General features: G+C 48.0%; 6 protein-coding genes across 6 annotated transcripts; 4 read left to right on the plus strand and 2 right to left on the minus strand.

The window, feature by feature from the left end:
* Window positions 1–24: 24 nt before the first annotated feature.
* On the plus strand, window positions 25–1,162 carry GGS25DRAFT_516254 (NGG1p interacting factor 3; the record flags this gene model as incomplete). Its single annotated transcript, XM_049263175.1, has 4 exons — window positions 25–83; window positions 177–220; window positions 286–429; window positions 492–1,162. The coding sequence occupies 4 exons, from the start codon at window positions 25–27 to the stop codon at window positions 1,160–1,162; spliced, it is 918 nt and encodes a 305-aa protein (XP_049112556.1).
* A 137-nt stretch (window positions 1,163–1,299) lies between these two features.
* On the minus strand, window positions 1,300–2,361 carry GGS25DRAFT_526526 (Vps51/Vps67-domain-containing protein; the record flags this gene model as incomplete). The annotated part of the gene is made up of 2 exons (XM_049265006.1): window positions 1,300–1,713; window positions 1,816–2,361. 2 exons carry the CDS (start codon window positions 2,359–2,361, stop codon window positions 1,300–1,302), a joined length of 960 nt encoding a protein of 319 aa, XP_049112557.1.
* A 243-nt stretch (window positions 2,362–2,604) lies between these two features.
* Window positions 2,605–3,766, plus strand: GGS25DRAFT_511517 (uncharacterized protein). The gene has a single exon (XM_049262726.1). It carries the CDS (start codon window positions 2,843–2,845, stop codon window positions 3,596–3,598), a length of 756 nt encoding a protein of 251 aa, XP_049112558.1. The 5' UTR covers window positions 2,605–2,842; the 3' UTR covers window positions 3,599–3,766.
* Window positions 3,767–4,213: 447 nt separating this feature from the next.
* GGS25DRAFT_516255 (carbohydrate-binding module family 52 protein) lies at window positions 4,214–7,026 on the plus strand (the record flags this gene model as incomplete). Its single annotated transcript, XM_049263176.1, has 5 exons — window positions 4,214–4,549; window positions 4,603–4,697; window positions 4,770–4,980; window positions 5,042–6,899; window positions 6,953–7,026. The coding sequence occupies 5 exons, from the start codon at window positions 4,214–4,216 to the stop codon at window positions 7,024–7,026; spliced, it is 2,574 nt and encodes an 857-aa protein (XP_049112559.1).
* A 2,193-nt stretch (window positions 7,027–9,219) lies between these two features.
* Window positions 9,220–9,566, plus strand: GGS25DRAFT_526529 (uncharacterized protein; the record flags this gene model as incomplete). The annotated part of the gene is made up of 2 exons (XM_049265007.1): window positions 9,220–9,275; window positions 9,341–9,566. The coding sequence occupies 2 exons, from the start codon at window positions 9,220–9,222 to the stop codon at window positions 9,564–9,566; spliced, it is 282 nt and encodes a 93-aa protein (XP_049112560.1).
* Window positions 9,567–16,733: 7,167 nt separating this feature from the next.
* Window positions 16,734–20,837, minus strand: GGS25DRAFT_95498 (glycosyltransferase family 20 protein). The gene is made up of 3 exons (XM_049266174.1): window positions 19,845–20,837; window positions 17,843–19,778; window positions 16,734–17,772 (listed from the first exon to the last, which is right to left on the minus strand). Exons 1-3 carry the CDS (start codon window positions 20,280–20,282, stop codon window positions 17,210–17,212), a joined length of 2,937 nt encoding a protein of 978 aa, XP_049112561.1. The 5' UTR covers window positions 20,283–20,837; the 3' UTR covers window positions 16,734–17,209.
* Window positions 20,838–21,652: the final 815 nt, after the last annotated feature.

Genomic DNA, 21,652 nt, shown 5'->3' on the forward strand with positions numbered 1-21,652 from the left:
CGTTGCTTCAGTTCATCCAAGATCATGGCGGCTCCACCCCCAGCTTCTCTCACCGATGCGGTGGTTGCTGCAATGCGGACGCTGTTAGTACATCTTAGTCTTAGAGAAAGCCTTCCTTCTCATTTCATGCCTACCTAATACGCCCAATTTTCATGTTAGACTAATGCAACTCACAGGTTCCCTGAAGAACTGGCAGATAGTGCATGGGACAACACAGGATGTGAGACCAACCCATGCGGTTTTTGAGCAGACAGATCATGAGAATTAATGGTGATACCTATGTAGTACTACTAGGACAAGCGCCTCCGTCCTCATCCTCGTCTAAAGCTGAGAACGAGACGGGAAACACCGTTCTCCTCACCAACGACTTGACGGCCGCGGTGGTGGATGAAGCACTGGCGGAAGGGGCCAAGATGATTGTTTGCTATCGTACGACTTACACATACCATCCTCATATAGGCCGGACGGGTGAAGGCTAACATTTAACGCAGACCCCGTGATCTTTAGGCCTCTAAAATCTCTTACTACCAAAGACCCAATGCAGACGCTCCTCCTGCGCCTAGTCGCTGAGAGAATCTCCGTCTATTGCCCGCACACAGCCATGGATGCTGCGAGCGGCGGACTAAACGATTGGCTCTGCGACATCATACTAGCCGGCGAGCGGCAGGCGAAGCGCACCGTCGTGCAGCCCATCTCCCGGCCCCTTCCGGACGGACACCAGTACACCGGCTACGGACGCACGGTCGAGCTGACCCAGCCCGTCACTTTACAGACGCTGCTAAAGCGGGTATCCGCTGGCGTAGGCAACCAGCGATACATGATGGTCGCGCTGCCGCCGGCGCTGAAGGACCTCGGCAAGACGCAGGAGATCTCCAAGGTAGCCGTCTGCGCGGGCTCGGGGGCAGACATACTCAAAGACACGGACGCGCAGGTGCTGGTGACGGGGGAGATGGCGCACCACTATGCGCTGCGGCACACGCAGCTCGGCCAGATCGTCGTCACCGTCTTCCACAGCAACTCGGAGCGGAAGTATCTGGAGGCGAGATTGAAGCCCATGTTGGAGGTTGAGCTGGAGACGACAGCATATGGGAATACTCGGGTGGTTGTGAGCAAGGCCGATCGTGATCCGTATGAAGTAATCGATGTTAGAGACCTAGCTTAAGATTCCAGCATCCTTGTTAATTGAAGTAGCAAGTTTCGGTCAAATAGGCCAGCCTTTTGCCATATTTCTTTCGTCTGTTTGTAGTTGTAGTTGTTGATGTTCCTGTTCTTGTTCATTGTGGATAGAATGATCTCTCATCATGGTGCATTCCCATTCCCATTCCGTTCCCGCCAATTCCCCTTACTCGGCTCACCCTTGACAGCGGAATCTCCGTCCTCTATACACGCATCCACATCCGCTCCACCAAATCCCTTCTCCTTCCACACCAGCAGAAGCTTCCGCGGCATCACCCACGCTTGTCTTGCATCCTCTAGACGCCCCTCCGCGACAAGTGCTCGTATTTTATCCGGTGTGTCCAGAACCTCGATGGCTAGCTTCTTCGTCCGCGCTCGCTTCTGACGTGCCTCCTCCGCTTGGGCTCTGGATGGGTCGGGCGGTGGGATGGACTTCCGCAGCGAGTCCCGTATGGCGGAGGCTTGCGAGTAGACCTGGGCGATGGCTGGGTCGAGGGTTGACGCCATCGGGGTCAGGGGGTCCATGTTCGTCCGCATCTTTAGCAGGTTGTTAGCACACCGCACCTTTCTCTCTCTCTCTCTCCTTTGTAAAACCTTCCTCCAAGACAAAAGGGGGAGAGTTTAAAAAAAAGAACTCACCTTCCGTATCGTCTCCGTAGCCGTGATCAACTTGCTGTAGTTGTCGTACACCAGCGCCTTCTTCTCGGCATCCAGCGCCCGCGTCTCCCCCAGCACCCGCGTGTACAGCCGCAGCAGATCCTCCATCCCGTTCTCCACCAGCGCCTTCCGCACGAACGCCTCCGCGTCGAACCCGTCCTTGTCCATCTCGCTCGGCGGCACCTCCGAGTAGTGCTCGTTTTCGTGCGCGTTGCCGGCTGTCTCGCCGAACGGATCCGTCACCTCGACGTGCGGCGGCGAGGAGGCGGCGGCGGCTTTCTTGAGGTTGTAGTATTCGCGCAGGGCGGCGCGGTTGCGCTTCGTCGGGGGTGCATTGCTGCTGGTGGGTGTAGAAGAAGTGGGGGTGCCGCTGTTGTAGAGAGGGTTAGGACTGCCGCTGAGGCTCGGCGAGCCGATGGGCGACCGTGAGGTATCGAGGCTGGGGCGCGTGGACGAGGTTGGGGTGGCGCCGGCGGGTTGCGAGTTTATGCGGCGCGGCGCGTCGCGGGGAGAGGCTATCGTGGACATTTTTTGCCGGAGGGTGGTTGTGTTGTGTCACGTGGCATAGGGATGTGGAAAGGTAAGGTAAGGTAAGTTTTATTAAAGATGGAGGTTATCGCAAGATTTGTTAGAACCAGGAAGTTTACAGGTTTTAAGGTTGGTACTATGGATGCATTGACAAGGTGAGGTGGAAACCATAAATCATGGTCCAATTAGTGAGGTTTTAGGGTATTAGCTGCCGATCTCCCGCCGCCGCTCGAGTTGTTAGCAGGTAAAGCCACTGTGGCGAGAGCTCCAGGGGCTATTAACCGCTAACTACTGTGTACATGTAGCACCGTTTACCTCTTGAAGGTCCAAAGAGCTCATCCCTGGATCTCATCTCATGCACTCATTCTCATTTCCAAAGTCCGGTAAATCATTAAAAGCAAGATCTAAGATTTAGAGACTTACCAAAGTACTTACCTGTTACCATTGAAAATGAGTTAAAAGCAATTACTTTGTCCTCATCATGAGTTCGGATCTCGCAGCACAAATCCGTGTCAGCTTACAAAATCAGGGGTTCCCTATCCCATCGCTAGCATGGATACAGAGTGCCTTGCCCAACCGGAATCCCCTACCTCCTCTGCCGGCCCTAGTAGCTACAGTCAAGGCACGTCTACTAGCTGCCGATCTCACAAATCCATCTCTTTTCGAGTCGCCTGTTCCCGCATTCCCATCCAACCTGGGCAACGCGGTAGTCAAAGAGACCAAGTTGGCCAAGGACACCCCAGTGCAGGTTCTGGACATCGACAACCTGAGCAAGAGCAAATGGGAGCAGGCCGAGGAACTCGAGGCCATCGCACGGGGGGAACAGACCCGAGGTCGGGAGATCATCCGACTCCCCACGGGCAACGAGAACGGACACGGGGAAGAAGATGGCGCGGGCAACGAGTCGACACCAGCAGCTCCCACGGTACGGGCTGGTGGGGCTCCTAACGCTACCACAGCCAAGGGCACAACGCACCGCCTCGTGCTGCAGGACTGCAAGGGCCAGAAGGTGCACGGACTGGAGCTTAAACGTGTCGAGCGCATCGGAATCAACACGCTGAATATCGGCGAGAAGTTAGTCCTGCGAAAGGGCGCGACGGTTGCCCGCGGCGTTGTGCTGCTAGAGCCCGCTACATGCGTCGTGCTTGGTGGCAAGGTCGAGGCTTGGCATCGGGCGTGGGTAGAGGGACGGTTAGGGAGGTTAAAGGAGGCGGCGGAGATGGCTAGGCAGGAGTAAAAGTCCCGACTGAGTGTATACTTACTAGACAGCCCAGTATAGCTATTTTTCAAGATGTCCAATACTGATCACCACTTACCTTAACTAAGAGTCTTAAGTAGTTAACTATTTGCATTATTACAATTACAAACGTTAATTATGTTGTAGATAACGAGGGAACGAGGGTGCTGCTCGGTTAGATGTGCATAAATCAAGTATCAAAGTAACTATGTTGTAACTTGTAAGAGCCTGAAGCACGTGCAATCCTGGGGCTTTCTCGGCCCCGCAAAATGCAGTTACTGGGGCTGCTAGGCTGCTAGATTAGACCTGCCTGGGTAGGTACCTAGGTTAGTAAGTTCGGGGTAAACTTTAAAACGAAATTAAACAGCATATCTCACATACCTAGTAGTATTATTACAGTTACAATTCCGGTAGTACATTCAAACTCAACTTCAACTTCTATCCCTTTACCAATTCATTCGAATTCTAAGTCAATATATACCTACTTACTATGTAATTTGATAAATTGGTAGTTGCCTTGATTATGAATTACTGATAATTTAGGTACAAATCCAAAAACCTGTGGTGACTAGGAGGTACCTAGGAACAATGTCTATAAGACAATATCCAAGACTGATGAGACTGCCTTTCATCGGTTCTATTATCCAGTGGACCACACACAAACGCCAGGCAAACGATGATGGACAAGCTTTACTAGAAGACGATGCCCTAGGTATCCCACTAGAAAGATTCGACTCAAATCCCAGCTCTTCTCCCAGTTCTGCTCCTCGGCAATTCCAGGTATACCGTCATCATCGTGGATTACGGGGAAACAAGTCTTGTCAGTTGGCAATTTTCAGCATTATGCTAGTTGGATTACTATTGGCAGTACTGTTACCGCGGCGTTCAAGTCCTAGGACAGTCAGCGATGGGCTACTACCTTGTGGTACTTCAAGATACTCCATTAATGATGTGAGTTCATATCACACCATGAGATAAGAACCATACATATCTAAACGCGTCAGTATACATGCTGTCATGGCAATTTCCTCTGCCCGGTGGTCGACAGGAAACGCACATTACGGTGCGGTGACAGTTGTTACTCACCTCGAGAGTTTTCGTAAGATAACCAATTCCTCATCTTTCTCTGTCTTTCTCACGCAACACCTTGGGTAACGCTAATTATTCGAAGCTGTGACCATGGGCAATTACTTAAAGTCCAAAACTCTACTTCAGATGTAAAGCCACCCCCAAAGGACGGTCACTGCGTATCCAGGTACCTCCACTTGAGCGACCCCCCATACGAAAACTATTTTATATCCGATTGTAGCAGTGCTAGTCAAGTCGTTCTCACAAGCCCACTAACCGATAGCGACTTGAAAATAATTGGCCCAAGGCTTCTTGTAGGGCCTGTTTCATAGCCCCGTACCTACCTCAATAGGTAGTGAGACTGATAATTCTCAGATTGCATGGCCAGCCGGGAACAGTGGGATCATGGCGTATTTCTCGCCAGAAAATGGTGTCAACGGAACACTCGACATACGGTTGGACAACATCGTTTACACAAATCGGACATTAGACACTCTAATCGGTGGCGTAACCGGCGTACTATCTTTTAACTCCTCTGCAATACTTGATCTAGCCATCCTAGGAAGCATCAGAACAATTCGAGAGTTTGTCGAAGGGCCGAGTACTCTAACATCAAAAATGCAAGATGCAATTGAGGTCCATATGTTATCCGATGGGGGTATCCAACTCAACCGGCCATGGCTAGATAAAACCACAGAGACATACTTGACTATGCACAGTCTCGGCGGAGATGCAATCGTTATCAGCAGTGGTAAACCTCGGTTTATGGGCGGTGCTTACACCTTTAATGCTTGGTCTAGTTATCCACAACTGGACCAACTTGAAGCGACGGAGGTCATCAATCCCGCGTCTCAGTATCTTATCACGCAAAATCCGGATGACTTTGAATCGCTTGCCTTCCTCTCGTACAGTTCAAAGATGCTTGCTGGGGCTTGGAGGTTCCTCACATACTTTGGACGGGACAGCCTTATTTCGCTTCTTCTACTTCAACCCATCCTCAGTGAGGGCGATGGAGGAGCAATTGAGGCTATTCTCGGCGCTGCAATTGAGCGAATCGATTCACATGACGGCAGCGTTTGTCATGAAGAAACCATTGGCGACTACGCATCATATCTAAATGCACAGCAAGGTGCTGATAGCACAGATCCCCAATGCGATTATAAGATGATTGACACTGACTTCTACCTTATAATCGCAATGCATCGGTATTTCGTTCTTTCCACCGTCGGGCAAGCTCGTCGTGACTCGTTCTTCGCCAGAAAGGCGACTATACTTCCAGGAAGCCGTGGTATCACTTATGACGATATGACCTTAGTCACTGCGGAGAAAATAATGAAACTGACAACTAATTTCGAACAATCTCCAATAAAGCAGAATCTTATTCACCTCAAGCAAGGCCAAGTAGCGGGACAATGGCGTGACAGTCCCAATGGCTTGGGTGGTGGACACATACCATATGAAGTGAATACGGCTTTAGCTCCTGCAGCACTTCATGCGATTGCGTCGCTATCGAGCAATGGATTCTTCTCTTCACATCCTGACTGGTCTGAGATCGCTAGCAAACGTGCTACTTTTTGGGAAGATAATACACTTTCCTTTTTCGAAGTGAATCTCACGGCCGATAAAGCCCGCGGTCTCGTGGAAAGCTACGTCGGTACGACCAGATTTCCGGGAGAGGTTGACACAGCCTCGTTGACCTCACCAGTTGTCTTTCACGGCCTAGCTCTGGGCGGGAGAAATGGGCACTCAGTTGTTAGAGTTATGAATACGGACGATTGCTTCCGGCTATTCCTCCTCAATAGTACCAGCCAAACTCAGCTCTCTTCTTTTCTCTCGCAGGCTGCGGATAACATCCTGCGCCCATTTCCTCTAGGTTTATCAACGCCAGTCGGACTCGTCGTCGCAAACCCAGCGTATAGTGAAGGTTCCGTGAAGGTCGATGAATTCACCGAAAGTGCATACCACGGCACAGTCGTTTGGAGTTGGCAGCTTGCGATGATGGCTGCGGGACTTGAGAGGCAGCTGGAACGGTGCGGCCACGAGCGACTCGAATATTGCACAGACGTCGGAATACATAGACGTGTCCTCGAGGCATATAATCACCTATGGGACATAATTGACGCCAACCGTGAGCACTTGAGCAGCGAAGTTTGGAGTTGGATACATAAAGATGGTAGTTTCCAATACATACCTCTGGGCGCTCTACCACCCTCAGCAGGGCAAAGCCCAGTCGGTTAGTCGACAATGATGTAGGACTCAGAGCCAATCGGCTAACCCGAATACCAGAAAGCGATATTCGACAACTTTGGAGCCTGACATTCTTGGCGGTCAAGAGAAATAATGAGTACAGGCCCTCTTGAGGTCGAGTTTCCAACTATGAGATGTAATTTGAATATTACAAATAAGGCTCCGCAAGGTACGCTCACCTCCCCTTCCTCCCTTCTCCCCCCTGCCCCCTGCCCCCTTGTGTCCCTCGAAGTCGATGTATAGATCTTGGTGTCTGTCTAGGTATCTACTAGATACGCAGTAGGTATGTAGGTGTAGTTACCTAGATAGGTTAGTAGGCCAATAACCAGGTACATAGGTATCGAGGAAATGTTGCCAGCTAGGTTTCATGCAGCATCTCATCCAACATAAATTACTCCTCATTTCATAACCTGCCACCTCAACGCACGTAGGTGGAGCTGTTCCAAACGTTTTGAGTCAATGTGGTATAGCTAATGCAGATTTATTATTCAGGACATGTAATTCCAGCCAAGCATTATCAGACTGCAGGTCTGGGGTACGCAATGAAGTCAATCATGACACACAACTGCACCAATTCAGAAATTTCAGATTTTTTAGTGAACAGAGATCATGCAGGGTTATCGGATGTCTTGTACCTGCAGGTTAAATGATTCTCTACGAAGATGATGCTGACCACCCAGCTCCAAATCTCAGGCTGGCTATAGGTACAATACGTATTGGACCGACCCCCCGACATGCGGTCCAAACTAAGACTGCCACCTGACTTATAAGTCTCGAACATTCTCGTATCCTGTCAACTTGCCTCTTTTTCTATGCATAATTAGGCTCTGCCTATCAGTGTGCCTACGTTTCAAGTGGCCGCATGTTTCAGGCCAGACATCCATGGATAAGTTGATCAATTCGGACAATAATAATCTTACTAACCCTAGCATATGTTTCCGTCGTTCTTACATCTCCCAGAGTATCTTGCGATAGAACGACGATCTTGGCCTTTATCTTAACTTCTAAAATATTTTTTCGCTGGATGTCGTTGTTCAGATGATCCACCTACAGACTAGTTGCCGTTCTTTTTTTCTTCCTCTTTTTTCAACTCAACCTAATCCCGGTGAATGATCTGCGGTTTAAAATCAGGCTGCCACAGCAGGATGAGCTCGAAAGACGAGATGCCCTTTAAAGTGCCTACCTAGGGTAGGTTATGTAAGTAATTGCTAGGTCTACGCAGTACCAGGCGATGAAATTTGCATCTACGTGGCAATTTTCCGCTAAAAGCTTACGCATACCTCAATAAGGCTGAGACATGTTTTGACTCGACAAACTGTCGACTTTTCATATAACTACCTACTAAGTAGGTTAGATACCTAGGGTAATCTTTTGATATCTTAGTCTCTCTTCGATTAGGTATGATGCAACTCTTCTGACCGTTAGCTAGGTAATCTTACAATATGTCTACATGTACACATACCCCCAAATGTCTATAATGGGATGTCCAGCCTATTCCTAAATAGACACCCCTTGTGTAAGACTTAATTGCTACTAGGTACTGGAATCATTAAATTATATTTTGCGGCGATGCTGACATTATCATAGCAAATATAGGCACCTACTTCATCGAGGTGCTTTTCTCCGGGGCCCCGATCGCCATAGTCCCCCATGACGATTTGTAGTCGATTTGAAGTTAATCTGTTCCGGGGAATATCGTATCGACATAACCTAGCTAATGATTATGATCCGTTCTCTAATCCATGCAACCCAGGCTCTTCCTTACACTGGAGCAGGTCGCCGACGAGCTATATGGCTAATTCTGATCCGATAAGGCTTTGTGGTTGTTATTTTTTTCTCCTCGTTTGTCCTTACCAAGATACACTACCCCCAATGGGCCATCCTGTTCCTTCATCTCAAGTGACCCAGAGAGATTATTATGTAAACCAACCTGGACCGGGGCCATACCAGGTAAACATGCTACCATCAAGTCCAGGACATACGTAGGTACTTGGGTAGGTATATTTTATCTCATATCTTACCTCCTTCACCAAAGCAAAATTTCGACTAATAAATATGACCCTTCGCCGTCAAGCTCTCGACTTTTTCAATCCCGTTGACTTTTCATTCTTCAAGACAGTCACTCTACCTCTCCTCGACCGCTCGAGCACACTCGCAGCATTATATACCTAAAGCCCTTTTCACATATCTTCTCTCATCTACTACTAGTATCTTGTCTCTGCTCTAAACTATATAATAGTTTAGCACTTCCATACCTCTTCATATCCTCCTACCAGACATTTTTATACTCTTCTATCCAATCCAGTATGGCTAACGACACCTCATCCACCGGAGTCTTCCTTGGAAGCTGCCCATCTAACCCGTCAGTCATATACTAGCCAATGTTGTATGTCTGAGTCGTCACTAATGTCAAGACCATTAACTTAGACACATGTCCTCTACCGCTACCACGACTGCCCATGACGAATCCCGACTACGAGACCAACGCCTAAGCACAGTGACACAGCAATCGGGTACAGACCATTTCACGGACAGGCTTGTAAGCCTGCCAGCTACGTACGATCACGAAGCCACTATGAGATCAAGACTTGATACTTTCTCAAGCCAGTTCGCCAGTGCCAGCACTGCTACCGGACGGGCCAATGGCAATTAACGACGATAAATTTAATGTTCTGACGACCATTACGCATATTCCGGTCATCAGCAAAGCAGGTCTTGGAGGTTATGAGATCATCTTTGGTCTTACAACTTTTTCTTTCCTTTTCTTCTTCTCTCTTTTAAGTTCATAGGCCTGCTGGACAGTGCACTTATGTCACCCGCCCAGGAGGATATGGCTTTCTTCCAAGCTGATTCAAACTTTGTCTTGACCTGTCTAGAAGGCGCAAGCTTTTCTATTCGTTATTCTTTTCTGCTTTCTCTTATTGTGTATTATTTATTACCTTTTGGGGACATGAGAAAGCCAGTATCGCTTCTAATGGACAGCATTTCGATAATGTTATGTACCTAGTATACTAGGTTAGGTAATTACGGGTGCTTTCTCTAGAGCATTTATGGATGCATGAGAGTATAGGTAGTATGGCGTAGGTTAGGGTATTTTATAATGTACCTGACTCCGCCTACGGAGATTTCTTTTCACGACACTCTCGTCAATGTTTCAATATACTAGTTGGATGGATGTGTACTTCTAGACGGGTTTACTTCCTTGCGATTGGCCATAGATCAATACAAGCATTCCTACCCGAGTTCTCTTTGGCTAAGACCTATGCCCTGTCAGTGATTGAACACTGCCACTCATGCATAAAAACGTTCAGGGGACAGGACAGAGTCATCACACTGCCTCAATGGTGCTCTCTCCTACTCTCCCAGTAAGTAGGTAAGCCTTATCCCACCCCACACACGATTAAAATCCCCAGCGCGCCCGCCCCCTCCCCCCCTTGTCTGCCACGTGCGAAACAAGGCAAGTCAATCGAACCTACCTCAGATCACGGTTCACGACCCTGGCCGGTTCCTGAACTACGGAACCAATGGCTTTGAGGCTTATATAAACCAGCGAATAGTAAATTGCGCGGGCGTTCAGGCAGTTTAATCGGACAGGCCGGCGTAGTGCTACTACGACATTAAGCAGGCTACCTGCTACTGCTATGTACAATACTTCTGCTAGACTAGATTGCTACCTGGGTATTGTACATAGTAGGTTACATACCTAGGTTGTGCACTCGGTCTGCGTACTGGATGCTCACTTGCTCACTCACTTGTTTTATGTTTTGGGGGGGTTTTTTTGGGTGAGAGGGGGGGTGTTTCGCTCACTCATCCGTCCACTTTCCCCATGGGCAACACAGAATCCCGGGCAGGTGTACAATACAAGTACAACAGAAGCGTTACCTACCTCGGTGCTGCGCTTTTTGTGCTTACAACGTTTTTTTTTTTTTTTTTTACTTACCAAGCTTCTTAACCACATGCACGCGCCGTGCGGCTCCCGTTGTTCGGTAGCTTGGCTAGGTATGTAGGTGCAATACTTTGATTAAATACATGCCAGGTATGTAGGCACCCGTGTGTGGGAAATGCCAAGACATAGGTAGGTAGGTACTCTTGCATATGTATGTAGGTACGTTAGCCAATGGAAATTCCTCATTGTCGCCGCCGGCGGTTATTCACCTACCTACATACATACCTACGTATGTATATTGAGTATTACGGGATGACGATGGTATGCAGGTATATTAATAATTCGCCTGCGGTGGTTGACAGGGGTTTTTCTTTCTTCACCGCGGGGTGTCATTCACCACCATGGACCCCTAGCATAGCGTAGACATGGGTTGTAGGTTGTAGGGGGTACGACAGGTCAAGTCACCCATCCTACATATGTCATTCGGACGAGCGGCAGTACTCAACGTGTAGGCACATGTAGGTAAGTAAATAGGTTGGGAGGGAGGTAGCGTTCCCGCCAGCTGGAACCTAGGTAATCTGCATCCATACCTAATACCTACATGTAGGTATAGTCGTAGCAAGATGCTGACACCCCTCCCTCCCTCTCTCGATGTACCGGGCACTTTATTCGCACCTACTTTGTACAACACCCCCATTGTGTAGTTAGGTAACCTTAGATTGGGCGCGCTTCTTCAAACAAATGCCCCCCCCCTTTTTTTTTTATCTTTCGTCGGGATTCGGCAGACATTATGCAGGTCGCACGTGGCGGCCATGCCCATAGATACCTATGTAGGATCGGCTGGGTTGCAGTATCTAGCGTTCTGGGCAAGATTGGCGTGGGCCGTAATGTTTGTTATACAAAGCATATAATGTATGTATGTATGTATGTAGGTAGGTAGGTAGGTAGGTAGGTAGGTAATTAATATCTATGTGCGTACATTCGCCGTATATGCAGTACGACTTTGCTTTGAACGGTTGTCTCGGAGCGCATCATCCATCCTAAGCGCTACCATCACCATCACCAACCGTCCTCTAGTTTGTGCATCGAGGTTGGCGGTATGTAGGAGGGTATTAGGTACATATGTACTATGATACTACTATCTTCAATGTTGTTTGTCGTACTTGTACCTTGGCACATGGCTTTTTTTTTTTCACAGGTTCGACGCAGAATGTCTTATGTACCTGACACGCGCTCCAAAAAGCGGAGTGGGCTGTCTACGCGAGCCACATGTCTCGCAGCGCGATGACACAATCCACGGATGCGTTGCGTCGGCCTGTACCTATACAAGTACCTACCTACCTCCCGACCGACCAAGCTTGGAGCGCGTAAGTGTGGACATACGTAGGTACAATACCTAGCCAACAAGGTGTATTCTATAAAGTGACATCAGCTCCGATGCACTCTTTTCAACAATTCTGCCCGCCGATCAAACACTCGGCGAATCTCTAGGTAGGTATTCAGCAGTAGGTTTTGTTCTCCTGTGACTCGACACGCGTGAGACATGGGACGCTTACCGCTTTTACTAGTGTGTAGGTAGGCCTCTGTCACCGTCATTAGACGCGCATACCCAACTATGTCTCGCTTCCACGGTGAGTGTACCTGGCCTAGGTGCGTGCCCAGCCTGCACGTATGTATTGTACTTGCATACCTACATCCCCCCGATCGGTACCGACGGTACGTAGTGTAGATTCAGATACGATCGCGTACCGTGCGCACGTACCAGAGACATGGACTCGAAGGATTGATGGAATAAAAAATGCACGTTCCAGACCGAGGGCCTAAACAAGATACACCCAAGATAACTAGTAGAAGATACAGTACCACCCGGGGCTGTAATGGGCTTGCTAGCTCGGTAGCTCGTACCGGTGTAGGTAGTATTAACTGTTCCCATGTTTTTCTACCATCCCGAGCGAGACTCTGATCCCTACCACCACGTGGCTTTCATGCAGGCCACCCGCCAGCATTGCCAGGGATGTTTATTTAGTGTAGTCTACGCACACAACCCCTACTTACTTCCATATAGCAAGCATGTGATATGACAACTATTATACATTAAACTACATGCACATAGATATGTAGGTATGGATGTAATGGATTTATATAGATAGGGCCGAAGACGTCGCCGGAGTTATGTTTATTTTTATTCTTATTCTTATTTACCTACTTCGTATACTACGTACCTACAAAGATATATTTATTTTTATTTCTTGACGCGCAAACCAAACGAACCCCTCCCCCCCTTTTTTTCTTTTTTAAAAAAGCACGTACATAATATGTGCATAATACCCGACCCCCACCGCCACCGTAATGATGCAGTTGCACATATTATACCTACTTAAGTTAGTTGGGGTTTAGCAGATGCGGCCCTTCTTCGATTCCAGAAGACAAAAGCTTTGATACACGCTTTTTAGATTATAAGGGTACGTTGGGGGGGTTTGAGAATTAGACGGGAATAGCACGCCGACTTACGAACCAGAACCAGTACTTGAATGCATATTATTCTATACTTAACAACAGCACGAACCGTTCGATCGAGATTTTGAGTATACTTACTTATTAATATATTCCTACCTAATACCCATATGCATACTGGAACGGGGCGATATGTGTGTGAACCGGCCATGCCAATCGGCCACGCCGCAAACCCCCACCCGAAAGCTCCCCCGTGAACCGTTACAGCCGGAGCGCCATTCAGACAGGCTGTTGAATAAAGGGGACAAATGTGGGGGGGGCTCTCCGTTGTGGTCAACGACGAGAAGCCTCACCTCGGCCCCGAATACCCTTTGAATTTCCGCCGTTTCAGGTCGGCGCGCCACAATGTAGCTTTACATTAAAGAGCAAGTTCCGACCTCGCGGATATGAAGTCTACGTTCGGCTGCTGCTTATTACTTCAAGTACTTCTTTAGGTTAGTTAACTCCCCCCGAAACGCGCGCACGCCAATACCCGGCATGCGCCTCAGTATCGTGCAGGATCTGGGTACCTAGGTAACCCCTATAGATCCAGTACTGCCCGAACTACTGTATGATATCTGCAAGAGACTTATTCTCCTAGCTTCATTGTATCACATTCGCTCCTGGGCCAATCCAAGAATCCACATGAAGTCGTACAGCCAGCTCCCGTCCCATCTCTAGTGCCATCTCCAGCCTCCAACCTTCAACTATGATAGAATCTCTGTGGCTGGTGATAATAGCTCTTATCTACTCAGTCGGTCCCTACTCGTGCAACCCCTCGCTCGCACACATAGGTCGTGTAACACGACTCGCTTGCCTAACCTAGGTATGTATGTATGTATGTCTCTTACACCCGTGTGGCTGCGGGAAGCCGTTACCAAACCGACAATTCATCCTATTGGCACGACTTGTGGTATTTAAGGGGCTTATATAAGGGAGTAGGTATGTAGGTAAGATGAGATTTGTAATCGTGTCGTGATGTCTTTGGTTCATCTATTCCTATATATTTCTTATAATTAAAGGAGGGGTGCTTGCTTACTTACATGGTATTTTTGACGTATGCACATCATAGTATGTAGTATGCAACTTTGGCATTACAAATCATGGTAAAATGCCGATATATTAATTATTATACTTGCTGCTATACCTGAAACCTAGGTACCTGTATGCTTTCAGACGTCGGTATTGGAAGAACTGAGGTGGAATACTTAATCGGGAGGCATGTAGCGTCAACACAACATCCATACCTAGGTACCTACCTACTAAGATATACATACGCCTTTCCTGTCAACGCAGTCTCACCTAAGCCCCCAAAACCAGACCAACTCAACGTGTGGTAAAGAGTCCCCAATGCGGCCAATGCTACGGCATGCGTACTATGGAGGACGATAATTATATCAGCATCATCCTGTGGATTACACCCATTCGTCCGTCTCGCCAAGCCACGGATTACCTGAAACGATGAATCCATTCCCACACACGCGCGCGCATGCACCACACGCCATCTCTTCTTCCATCCTCTTCCCCAACTACACTATTAATAACCCCGGCTAGACATCCATCTATGACCTCTCGCGTCTTGCGGTAGGGCTAGAAGCGAGCGGATGAATGTAACGTAGACAAGAAAGAGCCTCATATGTGCCTATGTAAGTGCATACATGAAGAACTTCGCCACATGTCTACCTAATCTGGCTACCTAGTACCAACCTACTTACCTACTACCGATGCATGTGACTACCTATACGATTCCGTCAGCACCCGGCATGTTACTATACCATGCCGAGGCATCTACTTATTCTCACCTCAAATCTACTTGGGGATCTATCTATTTGCCTGAACCCCCAACCCAAAGTGCATATACTATATCCTACATACCTACCCCTAGGTCAGGTCAAATGGCCTCCTTATAGCATGCCTACCTACCGTAGGAAACTTAGATGCATAGGTGTCTTGCATTCCCCTGTCGTATGCCATGCATGTCTCGCCTGAAGATTCCCCGTACCACCTGACACAACACACACACACACACATGCCGGACATGCGTACAACATCGGACACCCCCCTTATCTCCTTTGCATACATATCAGCTAAAGATATTCATCCCATATAAATATCATCTACATCTTGAAACATACATACATACATATGTATATAAGAATACAAAAATACATACCAGCATAGCCCCCTCCCCGCACTCAACCCAATCTCCATAACGACTGAAACCTCAGATAAGCTTACCTGCCTACCCCCCCCCCCCCGTAGTCAGTGCTACTTATAATATGTACATGCCCCCCTACCTACACTGCATAGGACCATAGGTACCCCCCCTGAAGGCCAGCACTCACATCGTCAATTCGCCGCATCCATGGGGAACTAACATAGTTACCCTTGTACAATACAATACATATACCTGATACGTATACCTATTATTCAAACCTGATACATATACTTGATACATATACCTACACCTACCTACCTACCTACCTACATGGTACCTAGACACGCAATAAACACCCCTTCTTATCAAAAGATTACCAAAGAAAAAAAACCAAAAAATAGTCTCCCTCAGGCCACGCTGACAGGTGCTGTGTTGTACCTGCATATGGCCTGATCTGCCAAGTTACCTATCTATCTATGTACACCTACACCTACACCTACGCCTACTGAGGCATAGGGCAGATTAGCGGCCTACCTAGGCACCTACACACTGAGGCTTTCTACATCTTATTACACCTACTGTACTTACCCACATATACCTACCTACCCATACCAAGGTACCTGCTACGTAAGTAAGTAAGTAAGTAAAGCAAAACATCATACACAAAATACCGAGACCGACCGACCGACCGACCACCAAGAAACCCCCCCCCCCCCCCGAAAAGCAGGGGAGCAACAGTACGCACCTACGCAACTGCACCTCCCAATTATCCATACTAGTTACCTACCTACCTACATAGGTATATAAGATAACTTAGGTAATCAGGCGGGAAATCGCAAAAGCACATGACCAATCCTGTCTGCCCGTCTGCAGCGAAACGAAACGAAACGAAGCGAAACGAAACGAAACGAAACGCAACGCAACGCGCATGAGAGCTAACTGGGGCCGTCACTGAAACACCTACCTAGGCTAGATTATGTACCTGACCTAGATAGCTGTCAGAATATACTCGCATACACGAGGCAGAGACAAATTAGCGAGAGAGACCCATCCATCATTCGCCTTTTGGTGGAGGTAGCGGTAGGTACCTACCTATGTTCTGACAATAGCCTCTACCTAGGCACACCTATGTATAATAACGCTGTGTGATGTAATACCTACTTAGGTAGGTACTCATCCACCTCTTACAGAATAAAAATGACGTTGGGGGAGGAAAGGGAGGGATGTGATGATTGGGGAACTTCAACGAATAGCTGCTGCTGTTGCTGCTGCTGTGCTATGTAACAACTGCCGCTTCAAATCCTTAAATCGTATGACTGGGTACACACACATATAGATATCTACTGCTAAGGTGCCTACCTAATATAACCTATCCACATATATAGTAGGTAGGTGGAGACAGTGATAAACCACAGCTCTCCCCACCTCCTGTATCAAGGCGGCGCATTCGCATTGCCGTCCCAACTATAGATAAGCAGACGCCTACTAATACACGTGTAGGTAAATGGTATACTTTATTTTCGTATCTTTGTAAGCCAGGATAACAATAACCTCTGATCTTTTCAAAGTTCCTATGGGTTCCGAATTCATCGTTTATGCTTCTCGAAACCTCGCTCTCTGTGATTGTGATATTAAACATCACCACGTATTTCGTATGCACGAATGAATCCTCTAGCCCGAGCCCTGATAACCTAGCGCCACGCTCTTTGTCTACACTGATTTCTGTCCCTAAATGTAATCATAGTTTCGATTTTGGGAGTCATGCCGGGATGTGACCCTCGAGTCCCGCAACCGTTGCCAAATTTACTTGACTTAGTTGCTCGTGAGCCTCACCACTCAGTCCCACTCCGGCGAGGAGAGCTATCGACTCCACCACGTCTTCTGGCTCCAGCATATGCCACTTGGCCAGAGTCACCTTCGTGCTAGCACCGACCGTAACGGTGAACACCTGGTTGGCCTCGACTTGCGTGCCGCTGATGCCGTTTAGAGCTCGGAACATATCTTCGTCCGTGAAATCGTCTCCCATGCATAGCACGAAATCCACATTTCCCCCTTTGTCCTTGGCGTCAGATTTGTTACCGCCTATGTGCGCAATGTCGGTATTGTAGTCATTGATCAGACGTTTGGCGATTTGGCCCTTGTTAATAAACGTTGGGCGCACTTCGAGGTTGGCTTTGCCCTTCATCACGTCCACCTCCCATTTTGTGACTACACCTTCCTCGAGCTCTTTATGCAACGCTAGCGATGCATGCAGACCTTGTTCGGGGTCGGCCTGACGGTAGTGCCAAGTCAAAGCGCAACGTTTACGCTCTATGAATGAGCCTGATGGAAATTGCGTTAGCCAAGAATGTATTTCAATAGTGATATGGTTTTGAGAATAATGGAAACTTACCAGGCACGCGGTCAGTATATTTCTGGAAGACATCAACGACATCTGCTTGCCAACCCATATCTAGCTTCTCAGCCAAGTTCTCCCAAGTGTCCTGGCCCGGGTGTCTCATAAAGCTCCCGTGCTCGGCACTGAATCCTAATTCGGAGATGTGTCCCAGGTGTTGCTGGAGGAAATCTTGGTCTCGGCCTGAGATGATCCACACAGCATTGCGGTGGTCTGCTGCTAGCGCCCTCAATGTCTGAATGACACGCTCTGATGGAACGGCCGACTGGGGATCTCTCACAATCGGAGTTAATGTGCCATCGTAGTCAAACATAAAGAGGCGCTTGGTGGCTTGACGATACTGCTTCAACATCAAAGTACGGTCCAGCAGAGGGGTGACATTGTTATTCTTGTTAGATGCTAGGGTGCCGACGAGCTTGCGAAGGAACTTGGCAATCCAACTCTGAACATTCTGTGTGGTGACGTGCTTGTAGAGGCTTGACTGCATGCCCATGCGCTTGTCTGCATCCATGGTGAGCGCATTGTGGATTTGATGGGCAACATCCGTAAGGTCCCAAGGGTTTATATGTATGGCATCGCGCAAGCTTCCCGCAGTACCGCTGAATTCAGAAAGAATAAGCGGGCCATGCGTATCGCGTTGGCAAACAACATATTCCAAGCTGGTCGTGTTCATGCCGTCTCGGACTGACGTGATCAAGCCAATGTCTGCAGCTCTCAGCAAAGCAAAGTACTCGGCTGGCGATAGGTATTGGGGATAGTGCTGCACTGGCGAAAATCCGAGGCTGCCATAAGTGCCATTAATTCTCATGACCAGCTCATTGACTCGGCTTGCAATCTTGTTCTCTGGCTCCTCTCCTCCTTCTTCAATCGTGTTCGGCGAGGTGACCTGGATTAATACCACCTTCTCTCTCCAGTCGGGATAGAGCTCTAGGAACCTTTCGAACGCCATAAGCTTTTGCGCAACACCGCGGACACTATCCAGACGGTCACGTCCCACAATAATTTGTTTGTCCTTGTAGAGCTCCTTCAGATCATCGTACATTTCTGACACCTCTTTGGACCACGCCATCTGCTCTACCTTGGCAACATCAATGCCGATTGGAAAAGCACCGACCTCAACTCGAGACCCGTACGCATCGACACCCACGGAATCTGAAGGGAAATCAAGTATCCGCGTGCAACAGCTGGCAAAGTGACGAGAATAGCTGTATGACTGGAAACCAACGAGGTTGGCTCCAAGCATACCTTCTAGGACCTCCTTCCTCCGCGGCAGACATCTTAAAAATTCGCTGCTGGGGAACGGGCAGTGTAGGAAGAATGAAATGTACATGTTGGGCATTCTTTGTCGTAGCATACTAGGAAGTAACAGCAAATAGTAGTCATGAATAACCACCACGTCTCCTGGCTTATATATCTCGACTATCTTGTCAGCAAACTTCAAGTTGGTGCGGAAGTAGTCGGCCCATTCGATACGTTCCGATCGACCGTCGTTTGGCTCGTGCTGTTTATAGTGGAATAATGGGTAAATCGTGTGTTCTGCATACCGCCTCCATCGTGATTGATCATTTAACGTAATTCCCTCGTTGCTCGTCTCGGCATCATCAGCAAGCCATACTGGCACCGTTTTAATGCGCTTATCATGGATCAGCTGCTGCTCTAACCTAGCTTGGTGGTCCTGCGGGATCCACAGGCCATCAACCTCGGGTGGTGTAGGCGGTGTCTCTCCATCTAATGGGATAGGCGCCGAGAGGTGGCTAAGAGCTGGTATAGTAGAAGTGGTGTCCTGGAGGACTTCTGGAGAGGCGAGTGATTCGACGGGTGCTTCTATTTCGCCGGTCCAAGCGACAACTGTATGGTTCCAAGGCGTTTCATCTGACGAAAGATAGGAGAAGGAATCGAAAAGAGCTGACTGGCCGCGACGGTAACCTAGTTCCTTCTTAGAGTTAGTTTCATGCGACACAAGTTTGTCTTAAAAAGACTCGGACTGTGTAAGACTAACCCATTCACCGTTCTTATGGTACTTTAGAGCGTGAGGAGTTGTGAAAGTAACCGAGAGAATATTTCCACTGAGAGCTAACTCAGGGGCAGCAGCCTTGATTTCCGAGATGGACTGCCTTCGCCCCTTAGTTGATACGCTCATCCGACGCAGAACCTCAAGGTCGGTGGGAGCATCTTTCACTAGGTTGGAGGGAGAAGATTCATTTGGGACAGGTTGCGATGCAGGCCCAGAAGAGGCACTCGTTCCGTTCTTGGCGGGATCTCGTGTAAAGTAGCTGGGGCTAGATGTCCCAGTAGAATCGATGCCCGCTCGCGACAGGTAAGTCGAGGATTGGATGCCCGGGGTTACAGGAACATTCGTAATAGAGGTTCGCTCATGGGGTGGTAGTTCCGGCGAGTCTTGCGAACTGCCATTAACAGGGGATTCGCGGGTCGACATTTGTTCAGCCTCCTTTATGACGTCGTTCGTAGAGGCGATATCGGCTTCTAGTTTGGTCTCTGCGATAATCAGTTTAGTGCTAATTCTCTCGATCTAGAGGTGAAAATCGGTGCGCGATATTGCAGTTATGGAACAAAGTCAAGTAGATAATATAAATGCAATGCAATGAATTTCACGGGGGAGAAAAGATACTAGGTATAAAATAGGTAGATAACTAGTAGCAAAAGAAGGCGGTCAGGCGTGGAGAAAGTTATATCAACCAACAACCTTGACAGCTAAGCAATGGGAAGACAGCACATGCATATACTGACCGATAAGGAGCGCAAGGAACAACAGAAAAAAACGAAGGGTAATTAATTAGGTTGGCAAAGTAGACAAAGCCAGGTTCATATACGGTGTTGTTGAGGTAGAGAGGTAAGGAAGAAATGGTTAGCGGAATGTAGAATTCTAAACGGGCCGGAGGGCTAGAACGACATAGGCTCTTAGGTTCATAAATTCATAGCGGGGCTCCCATAAGAACTGCCATCGTGGTTCGTGGTGATGATAATTGATTTAATCCAGCTTGGGCATGATGGAGTTGCTAGGTAGTACTGGGTTACTTCTTGCGTATGATGATGGTGGGGTACTAGATAGGTACCTGATAAAGGTAGTAGTGTGTTATGTTGGAAAGAGTTGGAAAAGATGGATTATGGATATGAATGTGGAAACTTGAAGTGTCAAGGGGAGTTGTAATGAAATGCGTCAAAATGTGTGTAGAAATGCGTAAAATGCAACCAGGAGGTTTTGCTCCTGATTCGATGTGGGTTAACTACCAGACGACAAAAACAATGTATCCCTTTCCTTTTGTCCTCTCAGAACATTGAACTCATCAGCCAACCTCAACTACTAAGTTGACGGCTCTCTCCGGATTGCGATATATAGGGCAGATTATGTAGGTATGTAAGTACCTTTGAAATAGTCTGGTAACTTGAAAGTGTCCAGCCAATGTTAGGTCTTCAAGTTGTCACCCTTGATAAGGGGTACGGTACCTCTCATTCAACTTCAATAACACAAGGCTAGATTCAATCAAATTAGTCAATCCATCAATGAATTCAATCAATCAATCAAGCAATCAAGCAATCAATGAAACCCATCCATCGTCAAATAAACCTCGGCCTATTATAAAGTACAAAACTGTAGGTATGTGTGTTGGATGTGCTCGACGTTCAATCTGTAACACAAATGTAATGCGGTGGGATGGTGGGGTTATGAGTTGTGAGCCTGTAACGCTGGCACATGCTGAAAGACCAGGCTGGGAAGAATTTAAAAGACATCATCGATTGTGGAAGAAATGGAAGGACATGGAAAAGCATTGGCCAACCCGGCCCGAT

Source organism: Hypoxylon fragiforme, assembly GCF_022984875.1.
Source record: "Hypoxylon fragiforme strain CBS 206.31 chromosome Unknown GGS25scaffold_10, whole genome shotgun sequence".
Taxonomy (NCBI): Eukaryota; Fungi; Ascomycota; class Sordariomycetes; order Xylariales; family Hypoxylaceae; genus Hypoxylon; species Hypoxylon fragiforme.